The 24,888-nt window shown below is 39.1% G+C and overlaps 1 protein-coding gene and 1 pseudogene across 1 annotated transcript; one reads left to right on the plus strand and one right to left on the minus strand.

Moving 5' to 3' along the window:
* Positions 1 to 11,416: 11,416 nt before the first annotated feature.
* Positions 11,417 to 15,366, minus strand: LOC116458407 (non-histone chromosomal protein HMG-17-like; annotated as a pseudogene).
* A 3,133-nt stretch (positions 15,367 to 18,499) lies between these two features.
* RLN2 (relaxin 2) lies at positions 18,500 to 22,982 on the plus strand. The gene is made up of 2 exons (XM_032138311.2): positions 18,500 to 18,710; positions 22,636 to 22,982. Exons 1-2 carry the CDS (start codon positions 18,500 to 18,502, stop codon positions 22,980 to 22,982), a joined length of 558 nt encoding a protein of 185 aa, XP_031994202.1.
* Positions 22,983 to 24,888: the final 1,906 nt, after the last annotated feature.

A 24,888-nucleotide genomic window follows, 5' to 3' on the forward strand; every position in this document is an offset into this window, starting at 1 on the left:
GCAACCTACTCATCTGACAAAGGGCTAATATCCAGAATCTACAATGAACTCAAACAAATTTACAAGAAAAAAACAAACAACCCCATCAAAAAGTGGGCAGAGGACATGAACAGACACTTCTGAAAAGAAGACATTTATGCAGCCAGAAAACACATGAAGAAATGCTCATCATCACTGGCCATCAGAGAAATGCAAATCAAAACCACAGTGAGATACCATCTCACACCCGTTAGAATGGCCATCATTAAAAAGTCAGGAAACAACAGGTGCTGGAGAGGATGTGGAGAAATAGGAACACTTTTACACTGTTGGTGGGACTGTAAACTAGTTCAACCATTGTGGAAGTCAGTGTGGCGATTCCTCAGGGATCTCGAACTAGAAATACCATTTGACCCAGCCATCCCATTACTGGGTATATACCCAAAGGACTCTAAATCATGCTGCTATAAAGACACATGCACACGTATGTTTATTGTGGCACTATTCACAATAGCAAAGAGTTGGAACCAACCCAAATGTCCAACAATGATAGACTGGATTAAGAAAATGTGGCACATATACACCATGGAATACTATGCAGCCATAAAAAATGATGAGTTCGTGTCCTTTGTAGGGACATGGATGAAACTGGAAAACATCATTCTCAGTAAACTATCGCAAGGACAAAAAACCAAACACCGCATGTTCTCACTCATAGGTGGGAATTGAACAATGAGAACTCATGGACACAGGAAGGGGAACATCACACTCCGGGGACTGTTGTGGGGTGGGGGGAGGGGGGAGGGACAGCATTAGGAGATACACCTAATGCTAAATGATGAGTTAATGGGTGCAGGAAATCAACATGGCACATGGATACATATGTAACAAACCTGCACATTGTGCACATGTACCCTAAAACCCTAAAGTATAATAAAAAAGTAAAATAAAAATAAAAATAAAAATAAAAAAAGAAAAAAAAAAAAAACATATTGCTTCTGGAGTGTCCCTGGCATGCTGCAGTCCTATGACTGGGCAGCAGGTTTCTCACCTTCCTAAATCTGAGCAGCAAAGCACTGCTGGAGGGTAACCCACCCCTGATGTTTCTCCTTTGGGGGTTGCTGAGTGGTAAGTGCAGCTGCTGCCCTATCAGCTTTCCCAGAGTCACAAAGAGAAGCTGCCACTTGGAAGGGACCTTATTCATTGTCTGCTCCTGTTTTGCTGTCCATCCACTGGTATCCTAATCTACCTGCTCTAGTCCTCAGTGTGGTTCAGGCTTTGCTGTACCCAACCATTCGGATTTGGGCACCAAGCTACAACGTTCATATTTGCAAAGATCTCAGCTATGTACTCCTTAAAATTCTATATCTTCTTGTTCTGGTTTTGAAATAAAAAGAAATAAGGAGGAGAAAAAAGTGACCGGTGTTCTCAGGGCTGCCTCAAAGCTAGAGATAGAGAAGAGGAACAAGCTCGCAAACTCGAGTGTACTGAGCACAGCTGACACCAAGGGCAGCCAATACTCCCTGTATCTTTATGCTCTGTAAGTTCAGTGACCTGAGGGCAGCACCTGGGACAGCTGCTTGCAGTGTTCTTGCTTTCTCCTTTTTCTTAGCCACAGTGCATGTGTTTAGGCAGATGCCTTAAGCCGTTGACCATTGCTTGCTTACTTGCTTCCTTCCTTCTTCCCTCTCTCCCCTCTTCCCTCCCTTTTCTTCCTCCTTTTCTCCATTTCTTTCCCCCACCCTCCATCCCTTCTTTCTCTCCTTCCCTCCATCCCTCCTTCCTTCCTGCCTTATTTCCTTCCTCTTTTCAACGAATATTTGATTAACACTTATCTAAGGTGATCGGGACACAGAATTGAGCTCAGTCACTGCTCGCATACAGCCTACATTTAGCAAAAATGACAGACAATATCTAAAGAAATACAAAGTGTAAATCGAGCTAAGTGCTATGATGAACGCTAAGGCTGGATGGAGAGTCAGGGAAGAGCTGTCTTCGGGAAATAAGTATTTGAATAAAAACGTGAATAAAATGAGGGGAAAGGCATGTGCAAGGTGAGGTAGTAAGCACGCTGACTTCTTTGATCTTACCTGGAAGAAAGTCCATGAGCTCATTTTCTAATAGGTTGGTTCAATCTGTTGCCACTAGTAGGAAGCCCACAATTTTGTTTTGTAGCCTTCACATTCATGCTTACCACTAAAATATTTGCTTCCAGCATCAAAATTTACTCATATGAGAAAGTAAGATTGGAATTTAAACTTTTGGTTAAAACTGTGATTTTCAAAAATTCTGCTTTAGTAGAAGAATAGTCTTATGTTTGCCTTTATTGTTACTGCGAAGTATGAATCACATTGAAGTGTATAATTTTAAGATGAGAATCATGTTGATTCTTCAACTCACTGAAAATGAAGTGCTGCCTAATTTTGATGAGATAAATTATTCCAGTCTTTGTTGGAGTTGTAGATTTATCCATAGCTGCCTTCCATCTGTTACATTCAGATGATAATGATAAAATGCATCATTTCTGCTCAGTCTTCCAGTACAGACTAGCTAGAAGACAGAACTATCTTTCTGCGAGGTTTGTGTGCTTCTTCAAAAAGTCTTTATTTAGTATTTTTAAATGCCCTCTGGATATAAAGAGTCTTTAAATGCAATACTAAAAATAACTTTTCATATGTGAAAATATTTCATTTAAATTATTTTGGTGTGGCTGAGCACGGTGGCTCATGCCTATAATCCTAGCACTTTGGGAGGCTGAGGTGGGCGGATCCCCTGAGGTCAGGAGTTCGAGACCAGCCTGGCCCACATGGTGAAACTCCATCTCTACTTAAAATACAAAAAGTAGCCGCGTATGGTGGTACACACCTGTCGTTCCAGCTACTTGGGAGGCTGAGGCAGGAGAATCACTTGAACCTGAGAGGTGGAGGTTGCAGTGAGCCGAGATCATGACACTGCACTCCAGCCTAGGTGACAGAGTGACACCCTGTGTCAAAAATTTAAAAAATAAATCATTGTGTTGTGTCCTTGTTAGTGTCCAAAATTCACTGGAGAGATTCTTTCAGAACTGTAAAATTTAATTAAAAGAATTAGGTTTGCCGGGTGTGGTGGCTCACACCTGTAATCCCAGCACACTGGGAGGCCGAGGAGGGTGGATCAGCTGACGTCAGGAGTTTTAGACCAGACTGGCCCACACAGTGAAACCCCATCTCTACTAAAACTACAAAAATTAGCCGGATGTGGTGGCAGGTGCCTGTAATCCTTACTACTTGGGAGGCTGAGGCAGGTGAATGGCTTGAATCCGGGAGGCAGAGGTTGCAGTGAACCGAGATGGTGCCACCTCACTCTTGTCTGGGTGACAGAGTGATACTGTGTCTTAAAAAAAAAAAAGTGTTATCTTAGAGGATGAACCTTAATGCATTTCTTAATGGTATCTGATCAAATAAAAAAAATTAAGTTTAAGAACATCTTTAAAGGTGCTTCTTTCAGCTGCTCTTCTATTATTTTCTACTACATGAATCCATATTTTCTGACTTCATAAAGAATGTTATTCTTAGTCTTGCTCCATAATTCTGCAAAGTTATTTACACAGAGAGATGGTCAGAACTACTTTCCAGGATTTCAGTGGCTTCCGAATTGAAGTCCAGAATTGAAATACCAGTAATTCAGTAAGTTGCTTGCTTGCCAATTACTGTAAATAAACTAACATCATGCCTCTGACTAATGATCCCATAGAGAAGATTCATTTTATAGTTTCATATATTTATGGCATATATCAGTAACTTTACCCAAACCCTAGTAAAAGTTTGTCAGCTTAATGTATTTGTGCATGAACTTAACTACCACTAGAGAATGGTGAATTTTGTTTATAGCATCTGAGATTTGAACTTTTTCCTAAACGAAAAGTTACATTAAAAAATAACTTCTCATAAAAAAATCCTCATGGGAAGTTCCACTCAGTTCCTGTTTTCTCCCTCGTTCTTCATTTCCCTGCACCTGAGCCATTCGCCTTGTTCTTTTCTCAATGGCTATGTGAGAAACCGGTAAATATGCCTGCCTCCTCTGCCTTCCCTGCTCACCCTCAGTTCATCAGGAAGTCATGTAGGCTTACTGCTTTTGCTTCCCAGGATTTAAAGAAATCTTAGTCACAACATCAAAAAATCTAGATCATTTTGCCTTTGAAACTTTCACTTCCCAAAGGTTACTTGTAGTGAACGTGTTTATAGTTCCTTAGGAATGGGATGTGTATGAAACTTGGTGTTAATGATAAAAATAGCAACACTAGATAGAACGCTGGGCTAGGGAGATGGTCATTTCTAGAGATTCACCAACTGAAGGAGAATGTATCTTACTATAAGGTAAGAGGCTTTTCTTCCCAGATCGTCAAACATCTGGGTATAGTTTTCAGTGTTCATTTCCATGAGGGCACAGATTTGTATTTGGTTGGCCTTTTTCTTATTGCCAGTCTTAAAAATCTTTAAAACAGAAATCTATTCTCTTTGGAATCAACCCAGAAAAAATAGTAGCTCGACTTTAAATCAGCAAATGGTTAAATATTGTTAGAAAGAAATTACTTCATGCTTTGAGTTAGCTGATCCTGTTCCCAGCTTCTTTTAAAAAATAGAAACCTCAGCAAAAACTACAAACCAGTAAGAGAATTTCTGAATCCAAAAGATTGAAAATGAGCAGCACAGCTCATTTTCTTACCAATAGATAAGAAAAAAAAATTAAGATTGTTATTTCTCTTGTTCTGTGATTCTCTTTGAGAAGGTCCATATTTGTTGCTGAGTAAAATGACTAATGTTGAGAGACCTTACTAAATTATAGAATAAACTTCTTTGAAAGGTATAGTAACAAGAAATTACTGTTAGAATTATTTACACTTACCATATTGGGGTTTTATAGCATCATTTAACTGCTAGAGCTATTTTTAAAAATCCACATATTTCACAGTAACCATAGAAAAAAACCAACAAGAGGTGTAGGAAATAGAAGACTTTTAAATGTATTTCGTATTATTATGAGATGTTCATTTTTCCAACCAGCTATTTCTTGTTATTTTGTATATGGCAGGAGGAACAAAAAAGGGATGTTGTTCATCCTGACTTCACTCACTGAGGGAGAAAATAAAAATGGCAGGGTGAAGTCCTCTTATTATAATGTTGCAAATAGTTTTTAAAATCCAGAAATTTTGGCTGGGTGCGGTGGCTCATGCCTGTAAATCCCAGTACTTTGGGAGGCCGAGGCAGGCGGATCACCTGAGGTCAGAAGTTTGAGACCAGCCTAGCCAACATGGTGAAACCCTGTCTCTACTATTTCTAACTCTGTGTATACACACACACACACACGCACACACACACACATATAGTTTTGTTAAATACTATGAAATTCTCCTCCAAAAGGGTCATATGATTTTGCATTCCCACCAGCCCACTGGCATATATGAGTGTCTCTCCTACACTTCGTCAACAGTGTATTAAGTTGAAAATTTTTGCTATTCTAATGAGTAAGAAATGGTATCTTAGTGTGGTTTTAGTTTGCATTTCTCTTATTATAAATACAACTGAGCATTTTTGACATGTTCACAGACCAATTTACGTCTTTTGCAAGTTGCCTAATTTGTGTCTTTTACCCATTTTTCTCTAGAATTTTGGTCTTTTCCCTCTCAATTTTAAAAAGGTCTTTGTATGTTAGAACTGTTGTTTGTATTTGTAATATTTGCGGCAAATGTTTTCTTTCAATTTAATACCATCTTTTGACTGATTACAATGTGAGTGCACTTTTTTTCATGTACTAATACCAACTGCTTTACTTATATAGGCTTTAAAATAGGGTGTAATATCTAGTAGGGCCAGTTCTCCCTCAGAGCTCTTCTTTCTCAGTGTAGCCCAGCTATTTTTTTTATTTTTTATTTTTTAAGACAGAGTCTCACTCTGTTGCCCAGGCTGGAGTGCAATGATGAAATCTCAGCTCATTGCAGCCTCTGCCTCCTGGGTTCAAGCACTTCTCCTGTTTCAGCCTCCTGGGTTATGTGTGTTCTTAAAGATAAAGTGTGTTTTGTGTAAGCTGCACATAGTTGGATCTTGGTTTTTTATCCATTCAGCCACTTTACGTATTTTGATTGGAGAATTTAATCCATTTACATTCAAAGTAATAATTGATAGGTAAGGACTTACTATTGCCATTTGGTTAATTGTTTTCTGGTTGTTTTATAGATCCTTTGTTTGTTGTTTATCTTTGTGATTTTATGATTTCCTGTGGTGCTGTTTTGATTCCTTTCTCTTTATCAGTTGTGTATCTGCTATTATCTTTTGTTTTCTGGTTACTGTGAGGCTTACGTAAAACATCTTATAGTTATAAGACTCTTTTATGTTGATAGCAACTTAATTTCAATCCCATACAACAACTCTAGACCTTAAACTTCCTCATTTATATTTTTGATTTCACAATTTACATATTTTTAAATTATGTATTTCTAAATTAGTTCAGCCATTGTGGAAGACAGTGTGGTGACTCCTCAAGGATCTAGAACCAGAAATACCATTTGACCCAGGAATCCTATTACTGGGTATATACCCAAAGGATTATAAATCATGTTGCTATAAAGACACATGCACATGTGTGTTTACCACAGCACCATTCACAATAGCAAAGACTTGGAACCAACCCAAATGCCCATCCGTGATAGACTGGATAAAGAAAATGTGGCACATATACACCATGGAATACTATGCAGCCATAAAAAAGGATAAGCTCGTGTCCTTTGCAGGGATATGGATGAAGCTGTAAACCATCATTCTCAGCAAACTAACACAGGAACAGAAAACCAAACACCACATGTTCTCACTCATAAGTGGGAATTGAACAATGAGAACACATGGACACAGGGAGGGGAACATCACACACCAGGGCCTTGCAGGGGGTGAGGGGCTAGTGGAAGGATAGCATTTGAAGAAATACCTAATGTAGATATCGGGTTGATGGTGCAGCAAACCACCATGGCATGTGTATACCTATGTAACAAACCTGTACGTTCTGCACATGTATCCCAGAACTTAAAACTGTAATTAAAAAAGAGAAATCACTGAAATGAAAACAATAAAAAGAGTAATAATAAAAAAGAAGAAAGTACTAAAGATGTTATTTGCACATATATACATATATATGTCAATGATAAGTATATAATTAATACAGATGTACAAATATGTACTCAAAAATTGTGTGTTTCTTAACAACTTATTATAGTTATTATTTTTGACTCTTTTGACTTTTAACCTTCATACTAAAGATATACATGACTTACAGAGAACCATAATAATATTAGAGTATTTTGGATTTGACTATGTATTTAGCTTTACCAGTGAATTTGATACTTTCTTATATCTTCATATTAGTAACTAGTGTCCTTTTATTTTCACTTGAAGACTCCCTTAAGCATTTCTTGTAAGGCAGCTATAGTGGTAATGAATTTCTTCAACTTCTTTTGTTTGTCTGGGGAAGATTTTATTTCTCCTTCATCTCTAAAGGATAGCTTTGTTGAGTATAGTGTTCTCACCTGAAAATTCTTTTCTTTCAGCACTTTGAATGTATCATCTCATCTGTCCTGACCTGCAAGTTTTCTGCTGAAAAATTTGCTGATAGTCTAATGGGAATCCTCTCATAGATGATTTGATGCTGTTCTCTTGCTGCTTTTGAAATTCTCTTTGTCTTCGGCTTTTGACAGTTTAGTTGTAATGCAAGTTGGAGAGGACCTATTTGAGATCAGTCTGTTTAGGAACTTTGGAGCTTCTTGGATCTGGATGTTCATATCCCTTCCAAAACTTGGGAAGTTTTCAGCAATTATTTCATTATATAAGCTTTCTGCACATTTGTCTCTTCTCCCTGTAGAGCTCCCATAATGCAAAAGTTTGTTCGCTTAATGATGTCCCATATGTCCCATTGGCTGTCTTCACACTTTTCGTTTTTTTTTTTTTTCTTTCTCATTGGGTAATTTCATAAGACCTATCTTCAAATGCAGAATTTCTTCCTTGTGCTTGATCTAGTCTGCTGTTGAAGCTTTCTATTATATTTTTTATTTTCTTCACTCAGTTCTTGAGCTCCAAGATTTCTGTTTTCTTCTTTATTGAATTTCTCATTAAGATGATTAATTGCTTTCCTGATTTTGCTGAATTGTCTATCTGTATTCTCTCAGATCTATCTGAGTTTCCTTAAGATTATTATTTTTAATTCCTTTTCAGGCAACTCATAAACTTCATTTTCCTTGGGGTCAGTTACTGGCACCTTGTCTTTTATTGGTGTCGTGTTTCTTGCTTTTTAATATTTCTTATGTCCTCGAATTGATGTCTGTGCATCTGGTGGAACAGCACTTCTTCCAAACTTTAGAGAGTGCCTTTAGTAGGGAAAGACTTTGACTCTGGAAGGCATGGCATAGCATTGGCCCAGCTAAAGGTTAGGACCCAGAAAGAGGGTACAGCTGCAATTTGGGAAACAGAGCCAATAGGGCACCATTGCAACTTAGGCCTCAGGACATGAGGGAATGCATAATGGGGATTCTGGACTTGGGGATAGTGGGACATGGCAGTATCCCAGATTCTGTGAAGCCAGGTGTGACAGCAGCAAGGACCCTGGAATAGCAGAGGGCAGATGTCACTTGGGCCCTGGAAGGAAGGGAGCCGTGCAGCAATGATTCCATTCCTTGGGGATGGGGGTATCTCAACAGCTCATACTCTAATGGGCTAGTCCAGTTCCAGGAAAGCAGGGTACTACAATTATTCAACCTGTAGGGTAAGGTGACTCAGCTCAGTCAGTGCTCTGTTTAGCTAAGATGTAAAATACCATGTCATCTCATCCCTGAGATGTGCAACTGGTTTCGCTTGGCCATGACACTGATTTCTTGGAGGCAAGGTGCTGCTTCCATTCAGGAATGGGGGTGCATGACTGCTCTGAGCAGCCAAGGAACGAATTCTTTAGGAGGCTGAGTGCCATTTCAGCTCAAGCCTTAACAGGGCAGGGCCAAAAGCAACTTGGAGGGGTGGGTGGAGCATCTCCATTGCAGCTTGGCCCCAAGAAATAGGATGTAGCAGCAGCTCAGCTTTTGGATGGTGCGCAACAATGTGGAGGCAGTTCAACAGCAACAAAGCTGGAGGGATGGAAGTGTACTGTGGCTATCTACCCCCAGAACAGGACACATTCCAACAGTGTTTCTAATTTCAAATGCAGTAGCCACGTGGGCCACAGTGGTGAATATTGTCTCCTCCTCTGTGGGGAGTGTAGCTGTGTGGATTCTAGGGAGTTCCCTCAGCTGGGCTTAGTGCCTTTGAGAACTGCAGGGGTCACCAGAGGTGAGGACTGTAGGTGCCTAAGGTGGTGATGGGGGCTGCTGTGGTCCCCTCCTTACCTTTTCCCTGCAAGGAGAATTTCCTCCTGTTCCAACTGATCCTGATGTGGGGATAGGGTGGTGGAGGTGAGGTGTTTCCTTCTGTTGTCTATGTGGCCATCCTGGGTTTCTGCACACTACAGCGTTTCTAGTACACCTTTAATGTATTCTAACATCCTCCTTTAGTTATTTTCATCTAAATGTAGTTGCTTACTTATTGTTTTGGCTATCTTTGGGAGGGTGGTGGTGAGTATTGGGAGCTTCTAGTTAGGTTATCTTACTGATGTCATAAAATAGTGGATTTCAAATGCTCTCACCAAAAATAAACGATAAATATATTAGGTGATGAATATATTAATGAACCTGATTTGATCATTTCACAATGTATGCATGTATCAAATTGTCACATTGTACCCAATAAATATGTATGTAATTATTATTTGTTGATTAAATAAAATAAAAAGTTTTTAAAAGACATAGAGTCGCTGAATGGATTAAAAAACAAGACCCAACTCTATGCTCTCTGCAAGAGACTTGCTTCTCCTTTAAGAATACACATAGATTTAAAGGGAAAGGTTGTAAAAAGATACTTCATGCAAAGGGAAACCAAAAGAAATCAGTGGTAGCTATGCTTAAATCAGATAAAATAGACATTGTCAAAAACTAAAATGAGTTAAAGAAGGTCATTATATAATGAAATAAAAAGGTCAATTCATGAAGAAGATATAATATAAATACATATGCATTCAACATCAGAGAATCTATATATTCATAACACAAATATTAATAGATCAGAAGAGATAGATTGCAATATAATAATAGCAGAAGATTTCAGTATCTCACTTTCAGCAACACAAAAATCATCTAGATAGAAAATAAGGAAACTTGGACTTGAACTACACTTTGGGTCAAATTAACCTAACAGACATATACAGACCATTCCATTCAACAGCAGCAGAATACACATTCTTTTCATGCACACACACAACATTTTTCATGCTAGATCATGTGTTAGGTCAGAAAACAAGTCTTAACAAATTTAAGAAAATTGAAATCATATCAAGTATTTTTTGATACCACAATGTCATGAAACTAGAAATCAAATTGTTAATTTGGAGAAGGAATTGCAGAACATTCAAAAATATATAGAAATTAGACAACCTCTTCCTAAACAATGGGGTCAAAGAAGAAAATAAAAAGGAAATTAAAAATATTTTTAGACAAATGAAAATAGAAACAACATACCAAAACTTATGGGATGCAGCACAAGCAATTCTTTTTTTTTTCCAAGCAAACTGTATCCAGCTTTATTAAAGATACTTTCCGTAAATAATCATGGTATTTCAGGCAGGACATGGGCAGACAATAATTAACAGTATACAATAACTTTTATACTCCCTTCTTCAATGGATTACCAAAAATCAGAAAGCCACTATAAAACCCAATGAAGTATTCATCTTATGCTCTGAACAGGGAAAGTTTAGAGTGAGGGTTGACATTTCACATTTAGCATATTGTTTAACAGCTTTTCACAAGCTCACCCTGACTTTCTGGAAGTGAAAAGAAAATGGCAGAATTTATCTGAAGGTCCACAATCTGGAAATGGAACCACTTCTCTTTTGACAGGTGCCATCTCAGTGGCATCACTGGAAAGTCCAGATTGCTTCACGCACTTGTAACCAATGATTGGGAGTCAGGTCGCAGCAGATGTCTAGGCTTAAGGGAGTTAAGTCTACGCTGAAAGATGGAAAGGGAGAAGAGGACATAAAACAAATTTGTTTTTCCATACCACAAGGCTTTGTGCCAAGGTGGCCATTTGTGTCAAAATCAGGGAATCCTTCCTTCTGAGAGCCAAGAGGAAGTCTCTCAAAACTAGAAGGGAAAGGTGTTTCCCCACATCAATCCAGCTTCAGAGACATTCTATTAGTGACATATGCCCCTTCTCCCCAAAACAACAATGAAGTGTTATGTGTGCTAACAACATAACTTAAAAAAAAAAAGTAAAACAAAATTCTGCATTTTTATAAAACTTGATAAAAAAAATCGTATTTCAAACTCTACAGTCACCAGAAGTACACAGTTATCAAAAATGCACACACTTCACTTGGCATCTCCAGCACCTTCAGCTTTCTGTGCCTGGTCTGTTTTGGCATCTCCATTTTCTGCAGGGTTATTCCCCTCCTTCCCAGCATCAGCTTTTCCCTTTTTCCCTATGGGTATCTTCTCTCCTGTCTTTGCATGGGCCTTTGTAGGCTTGAGCTCTGGCTTTGGAGGAGCAGGTTTAGCAGATAACCTCATGATCTTCTCTGTGATTAATCCTTCATCACAACTTTATCTCCTTTAACATCCCCTTCAGCCTTTCTCTTGGGCGTGCTGGCGGTGGTGACATACTGAAAAATTGTATTCTTGTATTAAGAATGTGTCCAATTAGAACGCCGGCTGTTTTCCCTATCAGCTACATTAGTTCCTCCCATCACATGCCTGCTCATGCACACATACACATATCTCGCCCCCCAATCTCATCTTGTACATGTGAAATAAATTCTTCAAAATATCTTGGTTTTGGCCTTCAGTTACTCCTGTTGTTGGCCCAATCTTCAGTTTTTCCTAACCTTAGAGATTTCACTTTGTTGCAAGTTAGGGTATGTCAAGAAGCAATTATTTGAGTCAGGTGATGGCCTATCATCCTAGAGTGCATTTTTTCTCCAGCCAGATGAGCTCATGGTGAACTCTTGGACTGAGATCTAGCTCTTGCTAGAACCACATTTGTTTCTCCAAGTAGGGCTTTCCAGAGCAAACACTCAGATCTAAATCAAGAAAGGAAGCATATCAGAGAAGGAATAAGTGAAGGTAAAACAAAAATTTTTATTTTTCTTATTCTTAATTGATAGAATACTTTGTTCAAAATAATAGTTGAAACAATGTATTAGATTATGTATGCTTATATATATCTTAGTGTATGTTTCTGTTTAAGTGAAATAAATGACAGCAATGATACAAGAGATGGAAGGGAGGAATTAGAATTACTTTTTATTATAAAACACTTGTACTCCAGTGAATTAAGATAGTGTTATTTGAAAGTGGGCTTGGATTAATTGTAAATATATATTGCAAATTCTTGGGCAACCTCTAAAAATAGTTCAAAAAGAGTTATAACGTACGTTAAGAAAGGAGAGAAAAGGTAATAATATTAAAGGTTCGATTAAAGCTATGCACTATTGGAAGTGGGAGCCATGCACCACTGGGGGATCTGAAAGATCTGTCACCCTAGCGAGGAAGAGACTCTAAATGATAGGAATGGGAATTCATTGGAATGTTAGCTTTTTCCTAGGAAATAAGTATAGATCCGAAACCCTTTGAAACTTGGCAGTTTGGGCAGGGGTGTAGGGGAGAGGTACAGGGAGGAAGAGTATGAAATTACTGAAAACAAAAAGTTCTACACACAAACACAGCTTCACACACAAGAATCTCCTGGTTTTGTTCTCTTTCTACAGTGGAAAGAATGCAAGAGCTAAAGCACCTAACCTTCTCTACCTAAAGACCAGAACTAAATAGGGTGCAAAAAATTGGTGGAGGGAGGAATTAGGTATGATTGCCCTGGGATAACCCCAAGCCCTCTCTAAAACCCTGCTTCGTTAGACCTGAGTCCAATACAGATGTTCCTCCTGCTTCCTGCACCCTGCTCTCCCATCCACAATCCTGTGGATTCCTCTTTTACCCACCACAACTACTCCACCTCCCCTCCTCAAAGATATGACTCACCCTAAGATTGGTGCTCCTATGGCAGCCTGGATCTCCTCACTGTGTGTCACAGGATCTTTAATTACAGGTGCTCTGCCTTTCCTTAGTTCTAGTAATCTGGGGACTCAGTTCATTTTGTATGCTGTAGCCAGGGCCTACTAGGTGCTCCCATGCCTCCACCCACAACCCCTAGCGAAGCTGCGCACACCTCATTATGAGATCTATAAATTTCCTTCAACCAAGATGTGTTGAGCAGCCACTGTGTGCTTGCCACTGCCCCCAAAGAGCTCACAGTCTAGTAGGAAAGACCTACAAGTAAGGAGTTGTGAGTGCTGTGATAAAAGGAACAGACTGTAGAGGAGCTGGGATGGGCGGTGCTGAGTGTGGAAGAGATGGTTAGCAAAAGATCCACCATGTAGTGGATGCTTGACCTGCTTTTGAAAAAAAAAAATAAGCAAAGAAAGAGAGGCGGAGGAGGGACAGGGAAAGGCAAAGGTAGTGGCAAGGCCGATGGTCCAGAGCATGGAATGTAGGGGAACTGTCAGGGAGTGAGTAGGACTGAGGACTGGGTTGTGGAAGAGGGAAAGGAAAATGCTGCTGGAGAGAAGACAGGAAGAGGGGATCTTAAAGAACCTTGTAGAAGCCAGCTGTGACGTTTAGACTACATGCTGGGGTAATGGGAAATAGCTGAAGGGGTTACAAAGGGATCACGATTTCTGCATCAGAGAGACTAATTTTCTATCAACACTGAGCAGAGAGTGAGAAGGGATGTGGGAAGAGGTAGCAAAGAGATCCTGAGAACCATAGAAGACATTATATACAGTCTGAAGTGACTCCTCTGTCCCTCTAGGAACAAAGAAGAAGAGGAGATATGTTGTAGTAGTTGGTTGTTTTAATCACCTCCTATTCACCCTGTTGGAGCGGGAGGGATTCCTGCCTTAGGATTATGCCCATGGCCAAACATATGACAAATGATACTGGCCTAATGAGACTGACAGAAATGTATTAACTACATAGACTTACAGGATGGAGGATAAGGGCACTAAATGCCATGCAGGGCCACGTGGGGGTTGCAGTTGGGAACAGACCGAATAAGAGGGGCCATGTGAGGCAGGCTTTGCAGTATCAAAAGGTTGAGGTGACCCCTGGTTACCAAGAAAGGATGTGACTGCCTTCTTTGAATAATTCCAGGGCTGGCAGAGAGCTGAAACTTGCTATTCAGGAATAAGCAGGAACTGTGTCTGGCTGTCTTGATGTGGAGGGTTGTTTGCAGGAGCAGAGTGAGGGAGGAAACTTGTGGTCAGGCCATGTGAGGCCACCCCAGTTTTACCAGATGTCAGGGCAGCACATAATGTTGGGATTAATTTTAGGTCTTATAGCACAGATCAACCCTTGATGCCTTGACATTGATTTTAACCTAAATTTAGATGGAAGAGCCGGGCTCTGGGGTCCCTTGTGATGTTCCATATGTGATTGTGGCAATGGCTGGATTGTATGGTCAGAGGCTGGAGATCACACGTGAGAGCCAGTGCCCAGCACAACAGTAAAACCACAAACCACAATAAAGGCAAACAGTGACATCTTATTGTTTTGTTCTTGTTTTTCAATTTCTCTGAGGCCTGGGTGATGATTACTGGGACCACCAGATCTGGCCAGAGATGATTCTTTCTGAACTTTCTTTCAGTACATATGCTATTACTTGAGTAGGAGTAAGAAGTGAGGAAAAAAACTAATGAAGTTATCTATCTTTCCTAATCTCTTAACCAAGGTATTTCCAGCAGTTTGCTGAGAAGAAGACTTTTTGAAGATCACGATGGCCCTTCATTTCTTGTTTGATTTTTCTGGATAAAGCAGCATGATAACCTGAAAGGAAAGCATAAATATCTGGAGCAGTTCCAAAGGCACCTGGGGAGAGTCAGCACTGGAGGCTTGAATAAAAGTGTTTACCTCTTCTTATTCTCCAAATCTCAGTGAAATAATAATTAGAAAAAAAACAGATCCAATGTAGCACCGACTGTCACTGGGATCAGGTATGAGTTGCCTATTGCTGACAGATCATGGAAAACAATAAGAATTTGGTAGAAAATACAAAGCTAGGAAAAGAGATTGGTGGTAAAATATAAAAGAGCAGGGTTTTATATATTTAAAAAATAAGTTGCTCTTACAACTGTTGGCCAAGCCCTGTAGACAAACTTGGCGCTGGAAGATGGTGCAGGTAGAAGGCCACAAGCAAAGGAATTCAATATGGGGCTGTAGAAGCTCAGAGGCCACATGTCATCTGGGACAAAGCTGAAAGGAGTGCTCTATGAAATGGAGATTCCAATGCAGAAGGACGAGGGCAATGCCCAGGAATCTTACAACTTGGACAAGACAAAGATGCACCCCCAGATGCAGAAAGCAGCTTGGCAGAGCCCATCCTGACCCACGTCCCTCATCCTGTCCTCCACAAAATCCGTGGAGGCAGGGCTTCTGGACCCAGAATCTGTATTCACTGCTTTTTAATACATGACTTCTCTTTCAGTGGTACAAAGATTTCTTGTGGTAAACCATCTAGTATAAACATTCAAATAATCACTTCAATCCTTAGAATATCTAATTCAAGTGCTACTAAAGTATGCCTAAAACTCTCATAGGAAACTGATGACTGTAAGTTTATTTCTTAATAAAAATGTATTTTGCATATATATATATACACACACACACATTATCTATGTATGTAAGTATGTATGTATGTATGTATGTATGTATGTATGTATCTATCTATCTATCTATCTATCTATCTATCTATCTATCTATCTACCTATCTATCTATCCATCTATCTATGATCTATCTATCTCCAGATAGAGTAAATAACAGAAAAACCTTAAAAAGTTACTTATAAGAGCCTGTGAGAAAAAGCATCCAACTCCATTTAGCCCCTCAATGTTGCCAGCAGGCTACTCCCACCCTCCCAGGCAGCTATGTCTAAGCATATATACCTTCCTCTTTATGCTCCACCCCTCATGGTCCCAAGAGGGCTACCTCACCTCCCTTCTATGTCTGCTTTAGGAAGGAAAGAAAGGAGAAATAAGGCTTAGGGCTAGAATCAGGAAGTAAAGGCTTTCCCAGAAACCTCCACACTTGTGCTTAGGTTGTATTAGACAGAACTGTGTTACATAGACACTGCAACTTGTAAGAGACACTGGGAAACCATGTCTAGCACTTACAGCCTCGAGTGTTCCTGCTGTCCTACATTCAAAGACATTACTCTGTACATATTAACCTTCACTATTTAGATGAACTACAACTGGAACTGGATCTAGGATACAGGGAAATGAAGGAAAGGGGGCCCTGGAATCCAATAAACATGGGTTGGACCCCAAACACCAGCAATTGACAGCTGTATGCATGGACATATTTATTGTTTCTCCTTAAAAAGATTTCCTTTTTATTTAAAGGACATGAAATGCCTTTTAGTTGTGCCTGTAAAGGCTGTGAATCTTGCATCTGCCTGTGATCCTTAGCAGTAGGGTAAGCCCACATCTGGCATATGTGCTGGCCAAAATTACCCTGAATAAGTGTGTGACAACTCTCAATCTGTTTCCTCTTTCTGTAAAATGGGAAAGCGGCCATTGTACTGGACAGTTTTAAGGACTCTATAAAACCATGTAGGCAACATAAAAAATCAAAATATCCCTGGACACTTTGGGAGGCCAAGGTGGGTGGATCACCTGAGGTCAGGAGTTCGAGACCAGCCTGTCCAACATGGTGAAAACCAGTCTCTACTAAAAATACAAAAATTAGCCAGGTGTGCTGGTGCACACCTGTAATCCCAGCTACTTGGGAGGTTGAGGCAGGAGAATTGCTTGAACCTGGGAGGTGGAGGTTGCAGTGAGCCGAGATTACACCATTGCACTCCAGCCTGGCAACAAGAGCCAAACTCTGTAAAAAAAAAACAAAAAAAAAAAAACAAAGAAATCCCTGGAAATTTACATTTTTAACGACCAATTACTTTGGAGTACAGCCTTGCACATGGATTATTTTTACAAGGACTGTCAACCCACAAAAATGTTTTCCAACCTCAGTTTTGAGAGGCCTCTCTCAAACTGCGTGTTTTAATGAAAACTCATTTAAAAGCATTGATTGCATCTGACCACCTCATAGGCTTGGTCAGGTATTTTTTGAAGAATTACCCATTGCTTGGCATTTGACCAATGCTAAGTGGGCCTATTGACATCACCAGCAATCTAGAAATTAGAATTATTTTATTCCATAGTTATGTTTGTAACTCAGAGATTGTTATTATTTTATTTCAAAGCTACCCTAACTTCCTGCATGTCTCCAGTTTTTCTGGTGGAGCCGAACTAATCTGAGTATATTATGAACACAAGCAAGTAAGTTATTTTAAAAAATGAACCTACTTGTACTAAAAATTTACAGGTAGAAGGGTTGTCTGCTAACCATATTATCTAGAACTATGTGTATCTTTAGAACGTTAAATTAGATGGTGGTAAAAAAAAAAGAAATCATCTCTTACCAGGTGCAGCAAACACAAAATACAGTAAACAAACAAACATATCTTTGTGCCGTAATTTGTTACCAAAATATTCTTTGTGGGATTGTGGGATTTTCACTTTTTTTTCTTCTCTCTCTCTCTCTCTCTCTGTGTGTGTGTGTGTGTGTGGTGTGTTCTCCAGTCTCTAGAGATGAAGATTAGAATTTTAAATTAAAATGTTCAGATAACTAGTTACAATCAAATTTATCCCCAAGAGTGGAAGGAAAGTCCAATGGAGAAATTGTTTTGTAAATTAAAGACATTACTGCACAAGCCTAAAATGATGTTACTGGGGATTTTAATGTTTTAACCTGGATTCAGATTAAAAGTCATCAGTTTGCCCTCTCATCAACAATTTATTTATTCATCCATTGTATTTTGATATTTTTATGGATTGATATACCCGACACTATACTAATTAACCCAATTTATAAGATAATCTATAATCTTTTTTAGGTTAGAAGGGTTTTTTGGAAAATGTTCACTCTAGAAAACTGGGTTGTAAGAATATGGGCCATCTCAAATTTATTTGTGTGTGTGTAAAAGGAAAGGCTTCATATCTAAAATTACCTAAGTATACAAAGTTGTTTGAGGGTAATGAAAGAGAAGAACAACTGTAAAAGGGCCAAGGACAGAGGGATGGGCAAATGAAGGAAGGGCGGAGAGGGAGACCAAGAGCTGAGGGGGAAAATTCTGTGGAGGAGTGTGGGAAAGGGGTGGAGCTGGCAACCTTGCCTTAATTGCTGAGTGATAGCCCAAGGGATACAAAAGACTGGTTGAGCCAGGTAGGGTAAGCAGCCTAAAGCCCGGGACAGGCACACAGGCCTGAAAGGCTACAACACCCAGACCTCCAGGAGAGACCAGGCCCAGGATGCCTCGCCTGTTTTTGTTCCACCTGCTAGGAGTCTGTTTACTATTGAACCAATTTTCTAGAGCAGTCGCGGACTCATGGATGGACGAAGTTATTAAAGTATGCGGCCGCGAATTAGTTCGCGCGCAGATTGCCGTTTGCGGCATGAGCACCTTGGGCAAAAGGTCTCTGAGCCACGAAGATGCTCCTCTGAAACCTAGACCAGTCGCAGGTGAGAGCTTCCCCCCCCCCGCCCCGCCCCCGGCCTTCCCGCACTTCCCATTGGTTACTCTGGGGCGGACGTCCAATTGGAACGGCGGCCTGCACGTCCGACTCGAGATCTCATTGGCTGCCAGCGCTCAGCTCCTACTCCACTGTGGCTGGTCCCCAAAGTTTGGGCTTTTCCTTTGCCAGGTGATTTTATTCAAAGTCTCACTGGGAATCTCACCGGACGGAGGGAAAGCACTGAGAATAGGAAGCTGCTTCACCCGAGAGTTCCTTGGTGCCCTTTCCGCAAGGCAGCCAGAGCGACGGGGTGGAAAGGAAGGGGAAGCCTCAGAGGAGGTGACGCTGCCCGGAGACCCGCAGGAGGCCGGGCGCACTCCTGCACCCCACAGGAAAGCCAGGCGGCCAGACAGCGGGCGTGCTGGTGGGTCACCTGGACAGGGCATCTCGGATAGAGAGGAAAGGGGACAAACACTGAGGCGGCGCGCTGGTTATCAAGCCTGTTTGCGCGCCTGTAGGACGGGGCAACACTCTGAGGTCTCTGTGAGGGTCCCGTAATGGGAAGACAGGAAGGGCCTTACACTTAATGACTCTCCTAGTCCAAAAGTTGGGCTGTGGCCTTTGCCATGGGAAACATTCTTTAAAACAAAACAACAAAAAAATCCCAAAGGAAAGAGTCTGGCGCCCCACTTCTTTGATCTGGGTATTGAAGTTCATTTGTGAGACAGGGGATGGAAGAGAAAGGAAAGGCTTGAATGCCTATAGGAGAAACTCAAGAGGACCAGAGACAAGGGAAGCAGGTCCTTCAGACCATCATAGCTGAAGACCCTACTGATGCTTTCAAGCATTTGGAAGCTGCAGTGGGTTTGCTTTAAAAGCAAGATCTTAGAGCTGAGTACAGCTCAATCTGAAATGGCTTTAAAAAATATTTTTGTATTTATAAAGTAGCAGTGGAAACTCATGGAGGTATAGACTAGTCTAAGAAGTGTAATGGATCATATTAAATTCAGAGAAAGTAACCGCAGTTTGCAAATACTAAGTGTTTTGTATTAATATGACATGTAATTTATGATAAACCACAACTAAATTTTATAGGCTATATGCATATACTGTATATAAATGACTCTAATAGAAATACATTTACTTCTCTTTTATAAGATTTAAAGTATGCTTCTAAAGTTATTTACTTTTCTATATTGTTTGTTAGAGTTTGATTTATTTAATGGCAGTTTTTATATGACTTTTGTGTAACATTAGTACAAAAGTACCACAAAGTCTAGAAATTTACTGGTTCAAAGTAGAGAAGACCAGAATTGCTTTATTATTCTACTTTTTCTGACTATAAAAGTAGTAATGCTCATATTAAAGACAAATGTACATTAATGCAGGGTGAAAAATGAGAAGCACTCATAGATATTAAAGACTTTGAAAAGTATATATGAATTTTATGAGAAAATGCAATTATGTTAAACAAGTCAGTGGAAAGAAATGTTAACATTTGGATAGGTACATGTGTATCTTTTGCATTTTCACTCACCATTATACTTTTAGCAGTTTCTCACATTGTTATTATCCCAAAACACAATTTAAAATTCCTGTGTAGTATTTTTTGTCATAAATCTGCCACATATACTTAAGGATTGTTTGGTGGATATTTAGTTTATTTCTAAATTGTTGCTGAAAATAGTTCATTGAGCACATTTGTATATAGATATGGCTACATTTTTATTTCCTTTGAAGAGACATGAGATTACAAAGTATTTTTAAAGAATTTTCTTTATTGCTGTGCAGTATAATTTAACTGAAAGTAACCTAAGAAAATATTGCCTGCAGGTGGAGATTAAGACAAATGTTTACCATTACTAGGTAGGAATCATTTTGGAAGTACATGTCAGTAATTTGTGATTAATGTGAGTTTTCAGACTTCTACCGTTAGGTAGTTGCTGTTTGCTTTCACATTATTACATTGTTAGCCATCCATTTCATCCTACAATATGTGCCAAAATAATATTCTCTGCATCCCTTTTAGAAATAAGATACACTTTAAACCAGAAGAGGCCTATTTTAGTGAGATTTACATCCAAAATACAGTGAATAAGGGTATTTGTATGAATTCAGACAGAGTATTTTCTTTGAGCCTAGGTTCCATAGCTAAAGGTGTTATGGATGATGAAATATTTCAAAGCAGGTTTAAAAAATGTAATTTTAATAAAAGTACAAAATACACAGCCTATGAATAAACTTAATACAAACTATAACTGTTTTGGCTGACTCATTTAACTAGCTTTAAGTATATAGAAAATTACCATCAGCTTCTTTCAGCATTTAATAAGGCCCCAACTACAGAAAGTTTAGGTTGGATCAGAGAGGTTCTTATGACAAAATCAAATTAAACTTAGGATGTCTTACTGAGGGGAAGTGCCAAAACCTCTCATTTAACCAAAAACGATATAAATTCTCATCTGTCATTTCCAGTTTAGAACATGAATGAGGGGGAGTGTTGGGAGGAAAGATGAAATACTACAGTTGTTTTTTTTATTCCTCTGTCAAACTCCAACTGTTGAATTTTGTTGTTGGCTAAAAGGGGAACAACTGAGTCTCTTGCCACAAAACTCAGGAAATGATCAGCCCCAGAACTACCGCTGTCTAGGTGAAGGGTCGTGATTTCCTCTGATCAGCAGGCATCAGTGGTTAACCAGGTGTCTGCCTCCCGCACTTGGATTAACTCCCCTCTTCTCTTTCTTTTCATTGTTTCAAGAGTAATGCCTTGTTAATGGAGAGTTTTGCTGTCCAGGAAGAAGAGCAGCAAGACCTGATCTGGGTTTACACTATAATTTAAACATCATCAGTGTTTCTAATTTCTTTGTGAAATAAAACTATTCAGTTGTATAATTAGGACAGTTAAGGTTAGGAGAGGGTTTAACTCACTGTAAGCTTTTTGAGTGCAAGAAACATTTAAATAAATTTATATCTTTTAACTGGCAGTGCCAGAGACATGGAAACAGGTAATGAATGTTCATCTGAGCTGAATGGGTACAAAGATGGAGGGAGATGTCAGCTGGGTGTTCAGCAGGTTCCCAGCCCAAGTCCCAGCCTTCACATTTGGCCAGCGTGGGTTGTTGTGTAAGAACCGGCTCCCTTCCTAGGGGACACACAGATCTTGCATAGTGCATGATCTGCAGCTTTGGAACAAACATCAAACAGAAAATATTAGTACACATACTCCACAGCAGATACGAATCTCTTCTTAAATCAGTGATTTTTGGTTAGTGTTCTTTTAACCCACTTCTCTCTTTCATATAAAATACTATTGATTTGGAGTAAATACTCTGGCAAAGACAAATTGTTAAATAGATGGTTGAGGAACATCAGAGACTTCTTTCTCCTGCTGATTAGATCACAGGTGTTGGAAATTCTGCCTCTTTAACTTTATCCTCCAGGAGTAACTTCCCACCATGAAACATTCAATAGCTTAAAGTAATATCTTTTTCAAGGGTTACTATCACAACTGATAATATCATAAATCACAGCTTAGCAATGGAAGAAAATGACTTAAGTAAAAAGAATCCAAGAAAATGACCACTATCTGTGGCCAAACTGTTTTCAATAACTTATATGACTTCAGAAAGATGACAGAGTAATGTCAGGGAGAGTCAAAAGTACTATGATAAAAGCACTAAGGGGATCATGAAGAGAGATGAGTGAGCATCAGTGGGGTAAAGCAGAGCCTTGGTAAAATTATGGTACTTTAAGGTGTCCAACTGTAAGTAAGCTAAGTGTTTAGATACTAGGATGCTTACTTATTTTGTTTCAACGTTTAACTTATATTGAGGCAATGCTTTCTTTTTTGTCTGTGCAAACATTCACAGTTTTTCTGAGTGCTCTTTGACATGAATATACCCTCACATACACCTTTTTTTAAAATTTAACAGAAATTGTGCCATCCTTCATCAACAAAGATACAGAAACCATAAATATGATGTCAGAATTTGTTGCTAATTTGCCAAAGGAGCTGAAGTTAACCCAGTCTGAGATGCAGCCAGCATTACCACAGCTACAACAACACGTACCTGTATTAAAAGATTCCAGTCTTAGCTCTGAAGAATTTAAGAAAATTATTCGCAATAGACAAAGTGAAGCCGCAGACGGCAGTCCTTCAGAACTAAAATACTTAGGCTTGGATACTCATTCTCGAAAAAAGAGACAACTCTACAGTGCATTGTCTAACAAATGTTGCCATGTTGGTTGTACCAAAAGATCCCTTGCTATCTTTTGCTGAGATGAAGCTAATTGTGCACATCTCATCTAATATTCACACAAAGTCTTGATGACAGTTTCACTGATGCTTCTGTCAGGTCCCACCAATTCTTAGAATATCTAAGAAACCTTTGTTGATGTTTAGATTTTTTTATTTGTTGTGTAAGAAAATGTTCTTTGTATGATTAAATGACACTTTTTATGCTGAAAAGCCTTTTTGCCTTTTTATTAACAGTATGATTATGTTGTGTTATTGTTTTTAATGCTGTTAACTTAAAATTACAATAAAACCTCTACCACTTTAACCATACATAGTAACAATACAGTACCTAACACCAGTTACATGAAATGGACCAAAATGTGTTTATTGATATTAACTCTTAGATTGGATATACATAAAGCCATAAAACTTGAACTTTCCTAATAGATTACAAAAGGTTCTTCTGTCATATTGAAATACTCATTGCAAATAATCGGATTGGACACTAAACCAATTTAATTTAGTTGAGGCCGTATAAACTCAAGCACTTTTTTTTTCCTTTTTAATTTCTTTTTTTTTCTAGTATAGTCTGAAGGGAACTCAAGTACTTTTCAAGCTAGGGTTCTGTTCTCAGTTCTAGTGTCTAAGAAACTTAAAAGTAAATTATTTTTTAAGGAGAAAAAGGAATAGACATAATTTGAACAGAACAAACAAGTCTATATCATATATTACAGAAGAAATAGTATAATCAGGGAACATAATTTATGTTCACTTCTTTACAATTTACTATTTCTGTAAGCAAAATTACTGAAATAGTATGAACACCTGTTAGAAAAGTAAATTGACATGGTTATCAACTGAGTCGATTTTACTGGTTCTGTGTATTTTTTTTCTTTTTTAAAAATTATACTTTAAGTTCTTGGTTACATGTGCAGAACGTGCAGATTTGTTACATAGTTATACATGTTCCATGGTGGTTTGCTTCACCCATCAACCCATCACCTACAGTAGGTATTTCTCCTAATGCTATCCCTCCTCTAGCCCCCCACCCCCAAACAGGCCACGGAGTGTGATGTTCCCCTCCCTGTGTCCATGTGTTCTCATTGTTCAACTCCCACTTATGAGTGAGAACGTGGTGTTTGGTTTTCCGATCTTGTGATAGTTTGCTGAGAATGATGGTTTCCAGCTTCATCCATGACCCTGCAAAGGACGTAAACTCATCCTTTTTTATGGCTGCATAGTATTCCATGGTGTATATGTGCCACAGTTTCTTAATCCAGTCTACCATTGATGGACATTTGGGTTGGTTCCAAGTCTTTGCTATTGTGAATAGTGCCATAATAAACACATGTGCATGTGTCTTTATTGTAGAATGATTTATAATCCTTAGGGTATATACCCAGTAATGGGACGGCTGGGTCAAATGGTATTTCTAGTTCTAGATCCTTGAGGAATTGCCACACTGACTTCCACAATGGTTGAACTAGTTTACAGTCCCACCAACAGTGTAAAAGTGTTCCTATTTCTCCACATCCTCTCCAGCACCTGTTGTTTCCTGACTTTTTGATGAGCGCCATTCTAACTGGCATGAGATGGTATCTCATTGTGGTTTTGATTTCCATTTCTCTGATCAGTGATGATGAGCATTTTTTCATGTGTCTGTTGGCTGCACAGATGTCTTCTTTTGAGAAGTGTCTGTTCATATCCTTTGCCTACTTTTTAATGGGTTTGTTCACATTTTAAAGTTTTAAACAAATCAGCACGGTTTTGGGGCAGTGGACTCATTAGATGACTCTGACAGTACAGATAAATTTTATATTTAAATAGGACCCTTGTTGATAATCCTGATTTCTTCAGGAAAAAAAATCTATTCAGACCAGGTCTTTTTCACTCATATAAGCCTGAGGGCTTATTTGAAATAAACTAATAAATTCTTTTAATTCCCAAT

Source organism: Hylobates moloch, unplaced genomic scaffold, assembly GCF_009828535.3.
Source record: "Hylobates moloch isolate HMO894 unplaced genomic scaffold, HMol_V3 SCAFFOLD_19, whole genome shotgun sequence".
Taxonomy (NCBI): Eukaryota; Metazoa; Chordata; class Mammalia; order Primates; family Hylobatidae; genus Hylobates; species Hylobates moloch.